The sequence below is a fragment of the Bolinopsis microptera genome, chromosome 3 (assembly GCF_026151205.1).
Source record: "Bolinopsis microptera isolate Bmic1 chromosome 3, MBARI_Bmic_1.0, whole genome shotgun sequence".
In the NCBI taxonomy this organism is placed as follows: Eukaryota; Metazoa; Ctenophora; class Tentaculata; order Lobata; family Bolinopsidae; genus Bolinopsis; species Bolinopsis microptera.
The window spans coordinates 3,856,968-3,876,591 of NC_087074.1; the positions used below are offsets into that span (position 1 = coordinate 3,856,968).

Below are 19,624 nucleotides of genomic sequence, written 5' to 3' on the forward strand. Positions count from 1 at the left end.
ACTAGCCTAATGCACAATTTATACCTATAGGAAGCAGAACAGAGCTCCACAACCCAAGGCATGGCCCAACACCAGAGAATACTAAATCGCAAAATTGACGTTTTTATAAAATAATTCTTCAAAAAAGCACAAACTTCAATCACGAATATCTTTATGAAGGAGCAAGCTAGAAAAACTTTCCGGTAGATTTTCAGAATGCTTGAACAATTATCTAAGATAAAAAATTCCTCAGATTTTGAATTCAATTACTTTTTAATGGTGTAAAATCATTTTTAAAAGTTATTACTTTGTCAAAAATCAAGTTTTAAAAACGGTTAACTTGATGACGTCATCAAGGGGTGTTCATGACGTCAAATAATTTGTTTATACAATGTAAACTAAAGTGTAAACAATTATTTTCAAGACCTGTGGTCGGAAATTGCTGTATCTTTTATACTTTTGAATCTATGGACAATTAAAAACAGGCTACATTTGACTGGCAAAGCGTCTATCCCTGAATATATGTATATAGGTATGTATGTATCACGACAATCTATCGTAAAACAGGGGTTCTAGAAAACCCATTTCCCGATGATTCTGAGACCTGAAACTTTTTTTGCAGTCGATTTGGTCAACGTCTAGACGCTCTGAAAAATTTCAGATCTCTAACTCGATTTTAACATGGTTATTAAGGCTCCTGAATATGGCGATTTTGGGTTTTTTACCGAATTTCGTATAACAGTGCTGGCGAGTATTTTATGCAAATTTCTTAAAAATCTCAACATAACTATTTTCTATTCCTGTCATCTTTAACATCAAATTAGAATGTTTTGAACTAAAATTAAATCTGCTGAACGACTTCCGATGAGTCTTAATGCCTGAAAAACTCCTGCCGGAGGCGGCGGCCTTCGGCCGCCTCCTCCGGCCGGAGTGCACGCTTCGCGTGCACGAAAGAGGCTTGTAACGTGTACCAAAGGGGGTATAATAGTAAAGGGGGTATAATAGTAAAGGGGGTACATAGTATACCCACAATAAATGCACCGGTCGTGCTTGCCAGCACTGTGATATGATATATATGGCTTACAGACGACAATATTGCCTAAAACACGTTTAGGCAATGAAAGTGACCATTTTGCAGACGTTGGTCGTTCACCTCCGAACCGTTTTAAGAGGTCATCTACACAATTTTTGAGCTCGACGGCTAACTTTATACTTATAGTCGTTAACCCTAAGCTTGGTGCTATAATCTATATGTGTTCTTAAAAACTACTCCAAATTCATAAACAGAAGCAAGGTTTACCACCTATTGCCAACCATTCCTTTGAAATTAAATCAAAAGAAATATGTCAGTCATTAGTTACCATCTTCACAGAGTAAAAATATTAACAATACAACAAATTAACGCGGAATTTTCTTTAAGTTTAATTTCGTGTCTGTGTGGATTAGTCTTTATACTTTGAGGCTGGAATTCCTAACCTTTGATCATTATATGTTTTCATTGATCATGTAGTATTCAGCAAAAAAACTTTAAAATTGTTTAAAATCTTTTATGGCAGCATCTGCATAGCGCAAACATTTGTGCTTTTAGCACGACTTCGTTTAATAGGACTTTGATTTACTTGTTCCACTATATGATTATGATTCTAGTCGCATCCTAATTTTACCGTACTCTCACAACCGATGAATATGAATTTTAAGTTCTCTCTGAAGGTATTATATAGAGGCCTTACTTCAACTCCATAGTAAAACAGGAGGGACGCTCCGTAGGTGCTAAAGTCTAATTAATTAAATAATCTACACTAGTTACACTTACTTCCCAAGGTAAATAAGACTGTAACATGTGAATAACTGACTGTGTAATGTGTATGTGATATTGCATAGGGATTAGGGGTTAATAATTGCTAAGGATTCGTCAGCACTGGCTAGTATAAAAATGATAACATGCTTTTCAAGTATTGATAGCTACCATAAGCTTAGTTACTGTATCGAGATATTTGAATATAATCAGAGGCACAATATTTAATTTTTATTTAGGATCGTTATGATATGATAATTCCTGGATTCCAATGATCCTTATAGGATCAATCATCAGTCTATTAGTAATAAGTGTGACTTAAAATTATGAAATATGATAGTGATAGTCGATAGAGTTCATAATTGTAATTACTCATTTCACCCATTTTTTCTCCTAAGTAATTGGTCATGCTCCAAAACTATTTCATTTTGAATGAAACTATTTTGTATTGGAATGATGTCTCCATAAACCGCGGATAATATTGCAAATTGTCACATTATAAATATTGTTGACAAATTTTACCGTTTAAAGTTAAACTATTTGTCGCATCTTATTCTATATTTGCTGTTATTGTTGTGTTGGTCACATGCTGTACAGCTGTACAAACGGGTTAGATTAGCGTCAGCTCGTAAAATCCTAATAATCTTCACCTAATTTAACTCATGACATCCTTAATTCTAATTCTGTCTAGTTTGTTCGTTTTAAATTTTAACCATTCTGTCGATTTGTTTGTTAAATCTCGTAATTAGGCCGGACGTGAGGTTTCACTTTCAGCGTGATCCTCCCTACTAAACACTACAGTATTTATTTCTTAGCGTTGTCACTTTGATAACATGATGATAGAATGCGGAACGTTGTTTGATTTATCCAAAGAAGAAGTAGACGAGTGGACTAGCGGCTGGCCAGAGGTTAGTCGGAGCCGTACATTGTGCCTTTAGTGCTAACATTGTGCCTTTAGTGCTAACATTGTGCCTTTAGTGCTAACACATCAGTCCAAATAAATGGGTCGAACAAGTTTCCCAACTGAAATATATTGTGAAATGTAAATTGATATATTCTTAACTTGGACTGAGCTCCTCTACTGCAGTCTACACTATATTTTAATAATCAAATCTTTTTTATTGGAAGATTAGATGAACAGTGCCATCTCTTTCGACCGTTTATATGGCCACTAGACATGCCTAAACTTTGATCTAATTTTGAATAATCTTACTGAAGCGCTAATTAGTGCTCAGCAGCTTTATACGAATGAACATAGCCTATAAATAATGAGGATAAAATAAATGATTTTAAAATAAACTTATCCTCAGTATATTCTGTTTGTGGTTAACTTCATTTTCACTGTGGTTGGGATCTTCGCTAACAGCTTCGGACTCCTCTTCTTCATCAAGAAACAGAGAAAAGATATCACGACTATTCTCTTTATTGCACTCTGTGTCGTGGATCTGGCAACTGTGCTCACTCTTGGACCCCTCCAAATGCTGATAAACGTTCAGGCTGTCAACTTCTTCAACTTCTCAACCCAATACTTTACTGTTTTCAGTGTTATTTCTGCCCTTTCAAATCTTGAGGTGAGTTTGATTATTATAATGTGCCACTAAAAATATCCCAGGCTTTGGGACTTCTTTATTTAAACTAGTGATATTGGTATATTTTAGAATCTTTTTCCATGGTAGCTCTGTCACATAGCATTCTAAACTTAGAAACCACAACTATTGTTTCGATGTTTGAGTAATCGGAAAGCCCAATTAATGAAATTTAGAGACGATAATATTTTGAATTAAAGTAACTTCCTGTAGATACGTTTTTCAATGTTCCTGTTCATGGTGATGAGTTGGTGTCGATGTCTCTCCGTCGTCTCACCCTTCAGAAGAAACAACAAAAAGTTGGTCTTCTCAGCTCTACTCTGCTACCTCGTCCCTCTGTTCGTGCTCTGCTTCTACCCTGTTTTCGTCTGCAGTGACATGTCCTACACCATCGTGCCCTTCACTCGCATAGGGCAATCTGAATTCATAAGCACACTGGAGTCATCTGAAATTGAAACTCGACACTGGGCTTACCTGATCGTGATGGAGATTGTCACCATGTACATTCCTGTAATTCCAATCACCATCACATCCTACATCACCGCTCATAACCTCATCTTCTCCCCCGCTATGAAATCTACCAATGCTAAATCAAGTAGAGATGGTGCTATCACAATCCTTATACTCACCGTCTCCACTCTCATTTGTTTCACTCCCAGGCTTGCAATCTCTCTCTCCGCCCTCAAAGGAGTAGCTGACTACACGATTGCTGATCGCATCATTGAGAGCCCAATTGGTATGCGATGGGCATGCTTTGTTCTATATCTTCTCACATCAGGACTAAGCATTGCCAACTCTGGGATCAACCCTTGCATCTTCCTGGCAAGAGGCCAAAATATGAAATTCTACTTCAAGAAGTCCATGCATGGGGCCTACAGGAAATCTTCAGCAGCTCTTACTCGGGGTCACACCAGCCTGTCAGTGATGAGTAGCGTCCTGGCTAACAAGAGTGTCGCCAGAGAGGAAACTACTTTCTCCAATACTTTTAACAAGCAAGACACCGTTCTTGCTCTTTCTCCCATAAGAAACACAACATCCCCTGATATAAACGGTACTCCAAGGGTTCCGCCCAAAATAAATGACTCGAGTCTTTGATCAAGAAAGATTTGAAACTTTAACTTCAAGCAAAATGGAAGAATGGTATTATAGTCCACTAAGATTTCATTTTCTCAACTGACACAGGAAAATCGTCGATAATGTGCATGGCTTTTTTATCGCGAATTTTCGTTGCCCTAAACAATTCAAACAGAAACTTTACTCAGACTGGCGCCGGTTATGAACTAAAGCTGACTGCTATCTTATGTTTTATTTCTTTCAGTTTTTAGTAGTCGAGAGTGTACGTTTTACAACTACACAGTAGATAACATATCCTTTCGCTCACTTTGATTGACTTGTTAGCAGTATTAGTATTACTTAGGATAGAAATTTGAATCAGTAATCTTGATAACACTCATCCCGATTTTAGATTTATCCTACCGTTAGCAAAGTATTGACGATTTGATGTGACTTTCATTATGATAAACAATTTAGATTCGATTTAGATTTTAACTTTCTAGCTGACAGTAGTAGTTGACTGTAGTTGTATAATGTATATTTGTAGCATTCATGATTTTCTATTGAACATAACATTTTTATTTTAAATCATGCAGCCAAAATGTTAGCAGTTCAACAAGTGAAATGCTTCATAAATTTTAATTTTTAAGATTGCAATAATCTTGAGGTTAAAAAATCATAGTAGCAGTAATGGAAAAAGAAAACAGAAAGTTTAGCAAAAAGACGTGGACTGTGCGAGGTGTTAAGTTTGGTTTAGTCAGCTTCAAGTTCCAACATAATACATTATGTGTATAATACATTTATAAAAGTTGCTGTTGTAATGGATGTTTTACCAAATCGTCATGAAAAATGTTTAGTTAAACTCAGCGGTTTTCTATGAGACTGATTTTCCTTTTTAGTCATTTAATCGCACAAAGGACCCATGGTAGTCCCTACTTTCAATTGAGAGAAGATCTTGCGCAGTTTCGCGAGTTTCACTCGTTATAAAGCCATTTCCAATCGGGCTACTTTTGCTCAGCATAGTGAAAATACATCTTGATGATCCCATGTTTTTCCCATATGACGATCAGATTAAAATTTATGATCAATATTTCTGTTTGGTCCCTTGTGATGTCGGGAACTGAGAAAGTGTTTCGCTAACGGTTCTTATCTCTATCTCCGGATAGAAGGCAAAACAGATTTCACATTTTTTTTTTTAAGGGAGCTTCTGTGTGAAAGTAACATGTTGGTCTTTATAATGTGGTTGAGTTGGTCTAATGTGGTTGAGTTGGTCTAATGTGGTTGAATTGGTCTAATGTGGTTAAGTTGGTCTAATGTGGTTGAGTTGATATAATGTGGTTGAATTGGTCTAATGTGGTTGAGTTGGTCTAATGTGGTTGAGTTGATATCATGTGGTTGAGTTGGTCTAATGTGGTTGAGTTGGTCTAATGTGGTTGAGTTGGTCTAATGTGGTTGAGCTGTATTATGTGGTTGAGTTGGTATAATTGGTTGAGCCTGGTATAATGTGGTTGAGTTGGTCTAATGTGGTTGAGCTGGTATAATGTGGTTGAGCTGGTTTAATGTGGTTGAGCTGGTCTAATGTGGTTGAGCTGGTATAATATGGTTGAGCTGGTATAATGTGGTTGAGTTGGTCTAATGTGGTTGAGTTGATATAATGTGGTTGAGCTGGTCTAATGTGGTTGAGTTGATATAATGTGGTTGAGTTGGTCTTATGTGGTTGAGCTGGTCTTATGTGGTTGAGCTGTTTTAGGTGGTTGATCTGTGCTGGTTAATTGTGGTTTGAGTGGTCTAATGTGGTTGAGTTGATTATATGTGGTGAGCTGGTCATATGTGGTTGAGCTGGTCTTTTGTGGTTGAGCGGGTATAATGTGTTGAGCAAAGTCTTATTGTGGTTGAGTTGGTCTAATGTGGTTGAATTGGTCTAATGTGGTTGAGCTGGTCTTATGTGGTTGAGTTGGTCTAATGTGGTTGAGCTGGTCTGATGTGGTTGAGCTGGTCTATAATGGTTGAGCTGGTCTGATGTGTTAATTAAGCTGGTATAATTTGGTTGGGCTGGTCTAATATGGTTGAGCTGGTCTGATGTGGTTAAGTTGGTCTAATTTGGTTGAATTGGTCTAATTTGGTTGAGCTGGTCTAATGTGGTTGAGCTGGTCTAATGTGGTGAGCTGGTAATTAATATGTTGAGCTGGTATAATGTGTTGAATTGTTAATTGGTTGAGGTTGGTCTAATGTGTTATTAAGTGGTATAATTTGGTTGAAGCTCTGGTATGATGTTGGTTGAGCTTGATTAATATCCTCGGCGGCGTGGAGGTCACATTCCTAAATTTCCCCTTGTTCCTGAATCAGAGGCAAGCTTGTCCTCCTCAGCGTTGCATTATTAGTGTCTTGTAGGCTTGCTGCTCTGGATTCTTTATGACTGATCAGACCACATTTATTTCTAATTCTGAGAGAAAGTCTGCCGAGTTCCTGTCTAAAGCTACTCCCCGTCGTTAATAGAATAAAGGGGTTTACAAACGAGTTGAGGTAGGCTAAGAAGTTGTAGGTAGCGTAGAAAGATATATGGTGGAGATTTGTTCAGTCTGAAACAGGTTTTGTTATTTACGGATATGATAAAGATTATATTATAAGGTTCTTGTAGTTGTACTGCTTAAAATATTCTTCAGATTTTGACATTCATATTCGAAAGTTAAAACCAAAAGTGAACTGCATTGTAAAAACTGAAATATATTGCATATCCTGTGCAGTCTTACAATAAACTAGTAATGAGTAGTTTATTGTATTATAATATATAACAATGTAACATGTATTTATTAAAGAGTATATTATTAAAAAGATATAGCTCACCACTCCGATGTCAGTGTTAGTATGCTTCCAGTAGCTAAAGAAATTCTTGAAGTTACAGAATATAATGATAGAGTAACACATCATGTACCATCCGGTCATCATCAATAGTGATACTATCTGAAATTGTATTGTTAAGTTACTTGCACCATATCAGTTTGAAATTTTTAAAAATTTCTTTAAAAAATGGTGCCTAGTTACCAGTATTTTTTACAGTCGTTTTATATGATAATTTGAATCCATTGTACATAATAATTGTACATTGTACAGTACAAATTGGTAGATAAATTATTAATTTAACTTACAACTTGCTTGCTTTGAACTTTCTGGTCCATATTTATAATGAAGCTTCCAAAGCTACCTTGCTTTCTGGACTTTCTGGACTTTTTTCGATTCCATGACGACTGCACAATTTTAACCAGATCATAAATTTATAAAAGCAACTGGGTACACGAATCAGATGTATGATTAAACTAAAATACTTAACTACCTATACTGAAACATGATAGCTTTTTAGATTTGACATCAGACATTCAAAGCAACCACTTTAAGATTATCCAAGAAAAACATAAATCCATATTAATTACCTTATAACGCTTCATAATATAGATGACAATAACTGAGTTGGTAACTATGATAAGAAGGAGGGACGAAACATTGGAATAGGCCCCATCAGTGCAAAATATAATGATCCGATCTCTTCAGCATTATCTCCCTCTGCATCGAGTACAAAGTCACAGTTACTTCGACTGGAGAGAATTATGATTTTCATCAAACAGTCGTTGTAAACAAGCATAATGTATTAGAATTGGGAATAATAATAATGATATTACTACAATGCTAATAGTGATTGGTCAAGTCAGTAATATCCGAAATAAGATTTGTTCTGAAATCAGAAATTGACTACACATTTGTGATTCGTATTTGAAAATTGTCGCCGAAGTAGTACGGAAGAAAGGCGTATAAGCATCTCCGTAGATATATGCGATAACATACAAAGTCCAACCACCTGAAATAATGTTATTCAACAATCTCAGACCGTACCAATTCATTCGTAATGTTTTGCAACGCAAAGGATTCAGTTTGTAAATTAAATAGCGTATAAATATAACGTTTAGGAGCCATATACTGTATACTGTACAGTCTGAAGGTTGTACAGTGTACAGTGTACAGTGTACAGTGTACAGTGTACAGTGTACAGTGTACAGTGTACACTGTACAATGTAGTGCAGTGTACAGTGCAGTGTACAGTGTACAGTGTACAACCTTCAGAAGTCAGAACGACCTGTATAAGTAAGTTAACTCAGTACTAACCAGTCTACTGTTCCTGTCAAGGAAAGCACTGTGCGGATAGTAGACAGCATGTAGCCTCATCAGTCCAGCTACACTGAGGAGGAGGGGTGTGATGACCATGTTCCAGTTCCATACCATTCTGCTAAGTCAACACAGCGGTGACAGGGATTGGAACCAGTCGTCTCTTCCTGGAGGTTGGATTGTAATTCCGTCATGTTTTTAGAGCAAGAATTTAAATTATCAGCGTTCTTTTTGTAGTATACAATTATAGTGTCGAAATCTCATTCTGAACCAGTGGACTATTTAAAGTCGATCTGAGATGATTTAATTTTGCGGCAACGTTTAGAATTTACCATATGTGGTTAAAATTTCGGTTTTAAAACGTTTAACGTGTTTAAGGGTAGTTAGGGATCTTTACAATGTCAGTTGGATGTGTATTTGATATGTATCCTTTGTAAAGCTACACAGTAAAGCTGAAAAGAAAATCTACATTTTATTGGAATCTAACCTGAGAGTAATAAAATCTACATATTAATATTCGGAATCTAACTGGAGAGTAATAAAATCAACATATTATATTGGAATCTAACCGGAGAGTAATAAAATCAACATATTAATATTGGAATCTAACCGGAGAGTAATAAGAACGTAGCACTGTAAGAGCAGTCAGGCACACCCACGGTCGGGTTAAAGGTTTCAAACACAATGACAATGTAGTATGGCTTCTGTTTTCCCATCTTGTAGAAGAGGTAGAGAGCTAGAGTGTTCACTATAAATCCTACTACGCCCATCACCAGATGAACCTGGGAGATTTTATCAAAATGTTTCAGGAACAATTACGCATTTTTTATATAGACTGTCTCTATGGGAGATTACAGAAAATTTAAGATGCAAGGTTTTTCGTAAAAGACTTTTACTATCAGTAAAACATCATTTGGTTTAAGAATTTAGTGATACCGTAAGTTAGGGTCATTTTAATATTGAAACTTGATTATTTGAAGAAAACACTTACTATTCCCAGCACAAGATCTGCCACCTCATCACACACAATCTCGCAACTACCACCTGCAGTTGGGTCGCAAATACTGCAACCACTTTTGTTGAAATATAATCCCTCTTCTGGGTTCATATTGCTGGAAGGGTACACAAATATAGGGACAATTTCAAATATTACAGGTTTTAGATCAAGAGTAAAGCTTACTCTTAGATTTGTTTTAAACTTTATAAGGCAATCAAAAGCGACTGATAGTGGTAGGCATAAACTGTTGTTTGTACGAATCAATTAGTTCAAGAAGCCATAACAATTCTCAAAAAAAGCCAAAAACAATATAGAGAAATGGACACTATTTGAATTCCACTTTTTCGTGTGTCCTCGAAAAAAGGGCGAAAAAACTGAGAAATAAATGCAATGAAACTGTCCAACGAACTGTCCATTACTAAGCTAATAACACCACACACAACAATCATACCGCCAGGCGACGACCCAGTATTTATGTCGTCCAATAGCTATGATCGGTATTTGGTGACCCTGACCTATATCGGGATTGGTATTACTGTTACTTAGCCCGCACACATACCAGCAATATGGTACGCTCCTATTGGCAATCCTCCGCTCAATCCACCAGATTGTCTCCATCCAACTCTCGTGTCTATATGGTAAAAACGCCCCGTATAGCAAATCACTTATAGCTTTATCGTTACTGAACAAGAAACCATTCGTCTTACATAACCTCGCCTGAGAATTTATGCTTATAGCGCTAGTTTGGGAATACTGAACATATCATTAAAAGCTTTAACAAATAATTATAGAATTAAGATGCGGAGTCCAATATTATGTGAAAGTCTCATTGTATCATGGATGTATTAATATTATAGTTTACACTTGATAAGATATTAGTGCGTTCAACATAAAAACTTGTTCAGGAACCCTATACACTGTCTCATGCAAAACAGGAATGCCACTGTTATTGGGGTAGATTTGACATATTTATCGGATTGACTCCATTCCTCACAGGCTATAAAAGGACCTATATTAGAGGTATTAGAAACATGTTAAATAAAAAAAAAAAAAAAAAATTGACGTAGATCAGAAAAAACGTAACGAGGTGCACCGGGAAATTGTTTAGTTATAAGGCCTCGAAACACATGCCAGCACTGGAATATCTGTTTCATGTAAGTAGGAATGCGGGTGAAGACATTAAAGTGCTTAGTAACGGAATCTCGAGCTTCTGATAAATTACTCGTGAGAAACGAGTCAATGGATTCTAACTTAATCTCCAAGAATTTAAGTCTGTCAGTAATTAAGCTGAAACATTTATTATTATGAGATATATACCATAATAATGGTATAATATCCGGTTGTATGTGTTAACTGAGAGTACCTGATTAAGTCGCGCTGAGATTGATAGATTAGTATACACAAATATTAGACGTCTCTTTAGCCAAGTCTAGATATCTCACAAAACAAATACTACTTATAATATAGATACATTCGTATTTAAGTTATAGTTGAAGTTATACCATAAGTTTAGATTCTTTAAAGACTAAATTACATGCGCCAGACAACGGTTCCCTCGTGGAGATCGAATGAGACGTGTGGCAGGTACCCCCACCCAACCACTGCGTTTCTTTCCCAGCCTTGGATAGTCTTATTCGAGGTGCTATTGTAGTTCTACAGTTCACCGTTTAAACCATTTCCATCGTGTTTGAGCAACTATCCTGGCTGAGTTTCAGCACTAAACTTCTTATTTCATCATATGTTCATCACGTACAATAACTATAAGACAATATATAGGAATGTTAGCGACAGTAGGATCTGCCTGGCACCTGAATTTCAGCCTAAAATATATAAATAGATTTGCCCTAACAATTTCCCTCTTTATTTTCTGATATAGACATGAAATATGAGTTAGTCGTCCCTTGTGGCATTGTCTTCGTCTGACAGTTTGGTGAGAAAAATTATCAAACTGAGAAACCCAACCTTAAAAGCCGATCATATGACTGCACGTACAGGCTATGTATTCCTCCAGATCTAACCATAGTGCCGATACACTCCCTGTCCGATCTCGCTCCCCGTTAGTAAAGGGCACCCTGACCATAGGAGCCCGAGAGAGATGCCACTAAGTATACCTAGTGAGATGTGTGTAGCGCAGAGATATCGATCTACCACTGATCCTCTCATCGGCGCACAGTAGTTTATATTAACTATTACAGTAAAACCCGGATTTACCGCGGAGTTGGAAGGGGAAATGTGGATTCCGTGATAAATCAGAGTTTGCAGTAAATCAGGGTCTGCGATAAACCGGGGTTTGCAGCAAATAAACTCGGGGTTTTACTGTATAACTATAGCGACTCTCGAGATAATTTAGTAGTAGTTTATAAACTATAAAACTGATCGTTTATAAGTTCATAACAGTCAGACAAATCAATCCTAGCTTCACGGCACCATTTACCATTAAAACACTTATGATAACAGTTATAAGTTTAGGTGAGTGTTCGCCGTTCGGTTACCGCATTACCGCATTACCGTAAGCTACGTTATAGGTTTTAAATAAATCTCATTAAAAACATTCATTACTAAAGTTTAAAGTTCATTGTATGGGCCCGGGTCGTCGTAATAAGGCGATGTTATCCATTGATACAAATTGTATGAAACTCACTTAATAATCATTAAATTTTAAAGTTTTTAGAATGCGGAAAATCAAGCTAACACATTTTTGTTCAAAAATTGATACACGGAAATTGGAAGGTTATTCGAATGCAGTAGATTGAAAGGATGATAGGAAGATATTATTACATTTAACCAAAACAAGTTCTAAATTCGTATCTTTCTCTCATCCTTTCAACCGACTTGATCAATTGCGGCTGCAATTCTTGAGTGGGCGGGTGCTAAATCGACATAATGGCTATGGAATGACTAGTCACTAGTCATATTAAAAGTGAAGAATGGACATAATGAAAGAAACAATAAAAACAGAGCTTGATGAACAAATATTCGGATCAAAATAAGAAAAGACAAAGACAGTTATTTATATTCGATTGTCATGTGAATCATACAGTATGTGATTCTCAGTTGGACAGATCATGCTCAGCTCCAAGTTTAACGCATGCAGTGCAGACTCAGGCAGACACATAGCAGTAAGCAGTAAGCAGCTCACTTGGTTAATGTCATGGTTATTCAATTTGGGGTTTTTTTTTTTTTGGGGGGGTGGTTTATACTGCATATGTGTAGCTTTAATCACCACATAAAGCTCTATTATAATTATATAATCATGTAAATTCTGATATCTCGCTGTCTGGGTCTGCAGTACATGCAGTCTATACAGAGTGCAGGATTATTGGAATAGTGTGCTAAACCTCTTGCTGTATAGTGTGAGATTAATCTGAGAATCACTTTCCTCTAGCTAGATCGCTAGATATGTCATATTGTTATAAATTATGAAAGCATTCGGGTTCAATATTGTATCCTCAAACTGATCCCAGCAGACGGTGAACTGAAAGTAAATAGTGACCAGCAAATACGACTCGACAATGCTGAGTCCGTGTGAAAGTTCCCACTGCAGGGTTGTAGATAATACACACCACGACTCACGACTAAACTTACGATTCCCTTTATAAAGCGTGATTCTCTCACTGTTGGGAAACATGAAAGGGGGAAACGAGCCAAATAGTTGGAAATCCAAACAATACCAACTACTTTGCCAATAACACACCCCTGTAATATGACGGGTTGTATTGAAGTACTGTGCTTTGTTGATTGATTGAGGAGCATACCCGAAGGGCATTACTCGGACTAACGCCTTAAAATTTAATTACAATCAAATATAAATATATGCACCACAATGTACAGGGTGGGGCAAAAGTCAGCACCCATACGTTCGTTGTTGTTAGTTAGTGTGAACACAGCACAAAAGCACCCGCGCGGTATCACGCCTCATAGCAGCCCTACCACAGCGAACTATTATCAATAAAATGCTCTCAGATAGTCTCCGAGTAACTTCTGGGTGTTAAATTTGTGTCTACTGCTATTGCTAAGGACGTGTTATATTTTATATTACCACAACTGCAAGAGTTAAACTAAAAGTTAACTACAGGAGGTTAATAATGTTATATCTTATTACACTTGTTGGGGGTAAAGTGTATAAAGTGGCGACTGAAACTGAAGACAAAAAGTTGAAATTATTGGTTTGGATGTACAGGAAGTACGTATGATTTCAAATACTCATGGAAGGCTGCTTTAATGAGGAATTAAATTTCGAACAGATTTTAAATTTTAACTTAAAATTTATAAACACACCTGTTCAAAATTGGTTGCGCTATTTTACTCGCTGCAACAAAATTTTGTTTAATCCAGTACACTGGTAAAATCAAGTCATTTAATATCTTATTGGCCCCATTCGTTTGGTTACAATGATATTTATATTACAATGATTATGCACGAAAACGATAGAAGTATGCGTTATAGCAACGGTACATAATAAGTGATCATGGACTATTTATGCATAATAACGATTCAAATTTACGTAGCACTGAATTAAAAGAACTATGCACAATGCAGCAGCTGTCATCAGAGGAGAGACTTGAAAATGTGTGAAGAATGAAGACTACTGGAATGGAACGAAAGTCTAACAACGGTCTTTCACAAAGTTACAAAGTACCTAGCCGATATGTTAGAATTATCCACAGATGGCACTTAAGTATAACATCGTGACCACACATGTCTGTGATTAATGGATTCAGGTGCGCGTGATATATAAATAGCATAATAACATATTGTATGTTACATAATTATATGTTATTAACAAGATAGAACAGTGAGCAAGCCGCTCGGTCAGTTGATTATTTTGACCGACTTAACTAGTTTTCAGAAAAATTCAGATCTATGATTAGTACAGTCAAATCCGTCTTTTTGTCGGACAAAATTCGCAACAAAGCGATTTTAACGGGATATGGTCGGGAAAGGTCCAGGATTCATTCCAAGAGTGTTCCAAAATCCTCGGACTGAGAAAATCCTCAGTTACCACTTTTTTACCACCTTTGTACACAACTTTCGGTTTTCCGCAAATAAGTCACGTTCTGGAATATCCTAGAAGATTTAGTTTTAAAGCATTGTGTTAAGGAATACAAAGCTAGAACAACTTGTTCTTTAACACCGTTTTCAAAATAAATTTTTATTTAATTAATTAAATAATTAATAAATTTAAATTATTTCAAAATACATTTTCATGAAAAATGTTCACAATATTACATTCCAAGAATATGAAATTAATTTCTATGAAAATTTTGAAAATTTTCACTAACAATATTTGAACTTGTAAAATTTACGAAATTTGAGAAGAAAAAATCCACTATTTACCACTTTTAACACATTGAATCTCCGCTAAAAAACGGAACTTCTGAATTCGTAGAAGGTTCTAGATTGAATCAATGTGTTCAAAATATACAAGAGAACAAAGTTTTATCTGACAACACTTTGGATTAGATAATTAATTAATTAGTTAATTCGATTTATTAAACAAATATCCAAAAATTATAAAAATTTAATTTTGATCAAAATATTTTAAAATTTCTTTTATCACGAATAACATTAACAGTTTCCATTAAAGTAATCGGGAAATACGAAGTGGGTGTTTCTTTATATAACATATATATACTAGATAACAGTCTAACTTATGAGTCCTCAGCTGGGCACATTGCTGCAATTGTCCTGACATTTGAGGCAGGTTGATCACAATGTATTCCTGCTTTTCTGCATGAACAAGCATTGCCACAAACTGACTTTAAACCATTTGCAACTGATTTTTGAGAATGAGCTTTTTCGGAGCTGTTCTCATCAAGAGTGGTCACTGGGACTTGTGTCCCATTTGTTCTCTTCCATCCCCTGCTTATCGGATCTAGGTCTTTCTCATCACCACACCTGCTGCTGATGGTAAACACGATAAGAATGTTGGGGGAGCTGTTCGCAACCTGATGTCTGCTGTTGGAAGATTTCGACTTTCGGTTCCATGAACGAAAGTCTTGCTTTCAATCTAGTGATCATCGATTTTTATGAAATCAGCTTTCTTAAACCAAATACAATGTTTTTAATTTACCAGGCAAATGACGGATGTAATTTCGGTGAATTGCTATAAGAGGGCGAATGTCGGACAATGTAAATTTGCATGGAATGAAATATGGAAAGGGTTGCTGTCCTCAGGGTACTATTTAAACTATTTATCTTATAAGTAAGTGCACTAAACTTTTAAAACTATGCCCAGCAAATTTGAAACGCGATACGTACAGTTCCTATTCTTATCTGACGGCCCACATACCCTTGTATAAATAAAGACATCAAGGCACCACAGGTTGGGATCAACAACCCCTGGTCACTGGACGAAATTAAACGGCAGTAAAAACGGAGGACTGATTCAGCTCTGAGTGACGTCTTGTGTTGTATTATTGCAGAAGTGTCCATAGACCCAGTTCCAAGATTCATATCTAGCCTAGCGGTTAGAAGCAATCCGCCTTCTGCGCTGAGGTTCAGGGTTCGAATCCAGTGTAACTAGTCTAGGGAAGTAGTAATGATCCATTGGGATCTAAGGGATCTCAACGGTCGATCACCGAATGATAGGAACTTAATTGTGGTTTAATGAGGCGGGCACCTGTTAAAAAGTTCAAGCAACGAGGATACCCCTTCAGTGCATACTGTTGATAACATAGTGCTGTTATCTATTATATCGGCCAATGAAGGTAGAGTTCGTTGTAACTGAGACAGGACCTCATCTTTAGTCCGCGAACCAGTTTAAAACAAATGGTCCATTCTGTAACGTAGAGATCGCACTAAATGATAAATCCTCAAACCGGATTACAGACAGGGTAAATTATTGTGCGGGGGGAGGGGGGAGGTGGTATAGTAACATACGTTAGGCTCTTACTAAGTTCCTAATTCGCTCGCCAAAAATTTCTCGGTGACTCTTTCTCCGTAGCTTAGTGCACTAGATGCCCCACTATCGGAATCGTTCTGAATAGCGATCATCCCCTTTACCAAACTCCGTGGATCCGACTGGTGGTTGCTTGTCTGAATCATCCAGTGAAAGCGTGGCACAGAAAATAGTGCAGAAAGCCCAATTACGGTATCCTAGCACCCTGTCAGTGATAGCAATTTAGGTAATCATTGATAACCCAATCAATTTCGCTAAACGAGCTAAACAAATTGCTTGTAACTTCGTCATTTTCAATCCGTTGACACCCCCATCGTTTTGCAGATGTTTTGATTTGAGAGAGGCAGTTCTGTGGTCTAATCCAGTTGATGTTTTCTGTAAGTTGAGTGATATGATGTAGGTAAATATTTTCTAAATAAGCTATAATTGTATCGTACAAATTTTGATATTTTTACCGTTTATTCCATTTATCTGAATTTTTTAAATATGTTATTAATCTATGTGACGAGTGTATGTTCTGTTCATGCAAGTAAATTCATTTTACGTCACGGCAAAATTTTTTGATAAATGTATATTTTGAAATTTTTAAAAATTTAATTATATTTAATTAATAAATCAATTAATATCTTAACCAAAGGTTGTCAGATAAAAAGTTGTTCTCTTTTTATTTTGAACACATTGGTTCAATCTAGAACCTTCGACGGACGATTTCAGAAGTCGTTTTATTAGCGGAGATTCAATGTGGTAAATAAGTGATAAATGTGGTTATTCTTTACGAATTTCGAAAATTTACAAGTCCAAAATATTGAAAAGTGAAATTTTTTATAAAAATTAGTTCATTGCACGTGGTATGTAATTGTGACATTTTTTATGAAAATATATTTTTGAAATATTTGAAAATTTTATTATTATTTAATTTATTAATTAAATAATTTATTTTTTTGAAAAAGTTGTTAAAGAAAAAGTATGTTCTTCTTGGTTTTCTAAACACAATGCTTTAAACTAGTATCTTCTAGGATATTCAGAAACGTGACTTATTTGCAGAAAACCAAAGTGGTAAAAAAGGTGGTTAAAAAAAGTGGTAATTGTGGATTTTCCTGAAGTCGAGGATTTTGGGGAACTCTCGGGAATTGATTCATGGGACCTGTCACGGACCATTTCGTTAAAATCGCTTGTTGGAATTTTGTCCGACAAAGGCTTAAATTAGACGGATTTGACTGTACTAGATCGCTATATTAAACAAATACATGTCGATCCTGCTGCAGTATGAATTTAGATTTTGAATCGCTAGATTTGACAAATATCTATAGCCTCTGAGTCAGAAGTCTGCCGAAAAGTCTTATAATTCATTTGATTTCTAACATTTAGAAACAAATTTGTTATTATTTCTAGAAATTAGAACTAATGCGGATATTTTGGCAGAATTTGTGTTATTCAAAACTTACTTTATCTACTCTCATTAGGATGTGTAATTGGTATTTATAAATATATACCAATCAAACTTCGCTTCTCATTTGGAACGAATCACTCTAATAATTTAATGATGAATTTCATGTTTTTATCCCTTATTAAGCAAAATCAGCAATACTATCGCATGAGCCATCAATTTACTGGTTCCAACTTCCAAGTTCTACTTTACCATCTTAAGATGTTAGTTTTCATCCTACCCGGTAGGACCTACAGGTAGAGAGCGATATGGTTTATATGAAGAATATCTCTTCACTCTCTTTCACTTCTTCACTTATCTTCCACTCTCTTCAACTCTCTTTCACTCTCTTCACCTCTTCACTCTCTTCACTCTCTTCACTCTCTTCATTTTCACTCTCTTCACTCTCTTCACTCTCTTCACTCTCTTCACTCTCTTCACTATCTTCACTCTCTTCACTCTCTTCCTCTCATCATCTCTTCACTCTCTTCACTTCTTTACTCTCTTCACTCTCTTCCACTCTCTTCACTCTCATCACTCTCTCCACTCTCTTCGCTCTCTACACTCTCTTCACTCTCTTCCTAGCTTTCACCTCTCTTCACTCTCTTCACTCTCTTCACTCTCTTCACTCTCTTCACTCTCTTCACTCTCTTCACTCTCTTCACTCTCTTCACTCTCTTCACTCTCTTCACTCTCTTCACTCTCTTCACTCTCTTCACTCTCTTCACTCTCTTCACCCTCTCTTCACTCTCTTCTCTTCTTCTCTCTTCTTCACTCTCTTCACTCTCTTCACTCTCTTTCACTCTCTTCACTCTCATTCACTCTCTTCACTCTCTTCACTCTCTTCACTCTCTTCACTCTCTAACTCTTCACTCTCTTCACTCTCTCGAGTAGATAGGATTAATATAATGTACTATATCATGCCTTTCAGATTATGTAAAACGTTGAGGCATAAAATGGAAATTTAGTAAATTATGTGTGTGGTCAAACATTCAAAATCTCCATAAAATGTGTTAAACGTTTCTATGGAAGAGCTCGCATGTTTTAAACAAAGAAATCTCCGGTTAGCTTGTCAAAAATCACGATAAACGTACACCTTATAGTCCATGGTATTGTACTCTAAGGTATCAGCACACATTGCATCCTTCAAAAATGAATGAATCTCATGTGCGTTAAATTGAAACGTTAAGTTATTCCAAGAGGCAATAATAGGTGACAGAATAGATAATAGAATATGATGGCTGCAATAGAATAAGAAGGCAGGTTTTATTGTTCATCGGGCTCCTAAAACTGAATTTACATGTGTGTTCTTTCAGACAAACTTGACGTACAAAATATGTAAATTTGACAGTGCCATTTGCTGATTTTTATCTAATAACGCCTCTAAAATAAGCAATCGCTAATTGTTACGAAGATTTTTAAATATTTTCCTTAAATTTCAAATACGATATTATACTGTAGATCTTTCAACAAAGTCCACTTACAGTAAAGTTGTAATAGTTGTGGACCTATGAAAAGAACGCAAAATATGCCTCAGATATATAAGTAAGTTAATGTTAAATACACTGTTAAACCACTTATCTCCGAGCCTCTGGTACAAGCTTTAGGTATGTTTGGAATAGCATTCCACGTTTGATAATAAATTCTTAGGAACACCCCCTTGCAATTGGTGTTCATTGGTATGAAAATGGTGCTTGAACTCAGAGCAACTAAAAAGTATCAGTATCACTGT

General features: G+C 36.2%; 1 protein-coding gene across 1 annotated transcript; it reads left to right on the forward strand.

The window, feature by feature from the left end:
* Positions 1-2,593: 2,593 nt before the first annotated feature.
* On the forward strand, positions 2,594-4,978 carry LOC134813536 (uncharacterized). The gene is made up of 3 exons (XM_063821354.1): positions 2,594-2,682; positions 3,085-3,345; positions 3,574-4,978. Exons 1-3 carry the CDS (start codon positions 2,608-2,610, stop codon positions 4,453-4,455), a joined length of 1,218 nt encoding a protein of 405 aa, XP_063677424.1. The 5' UTR covers positions 2,594-2,607; the 3' UTR covers positions 4,456-4,978.
* The last annotated feature ends 14,646 nt before the right edge of the window (positions 4,979-19,624 follow it).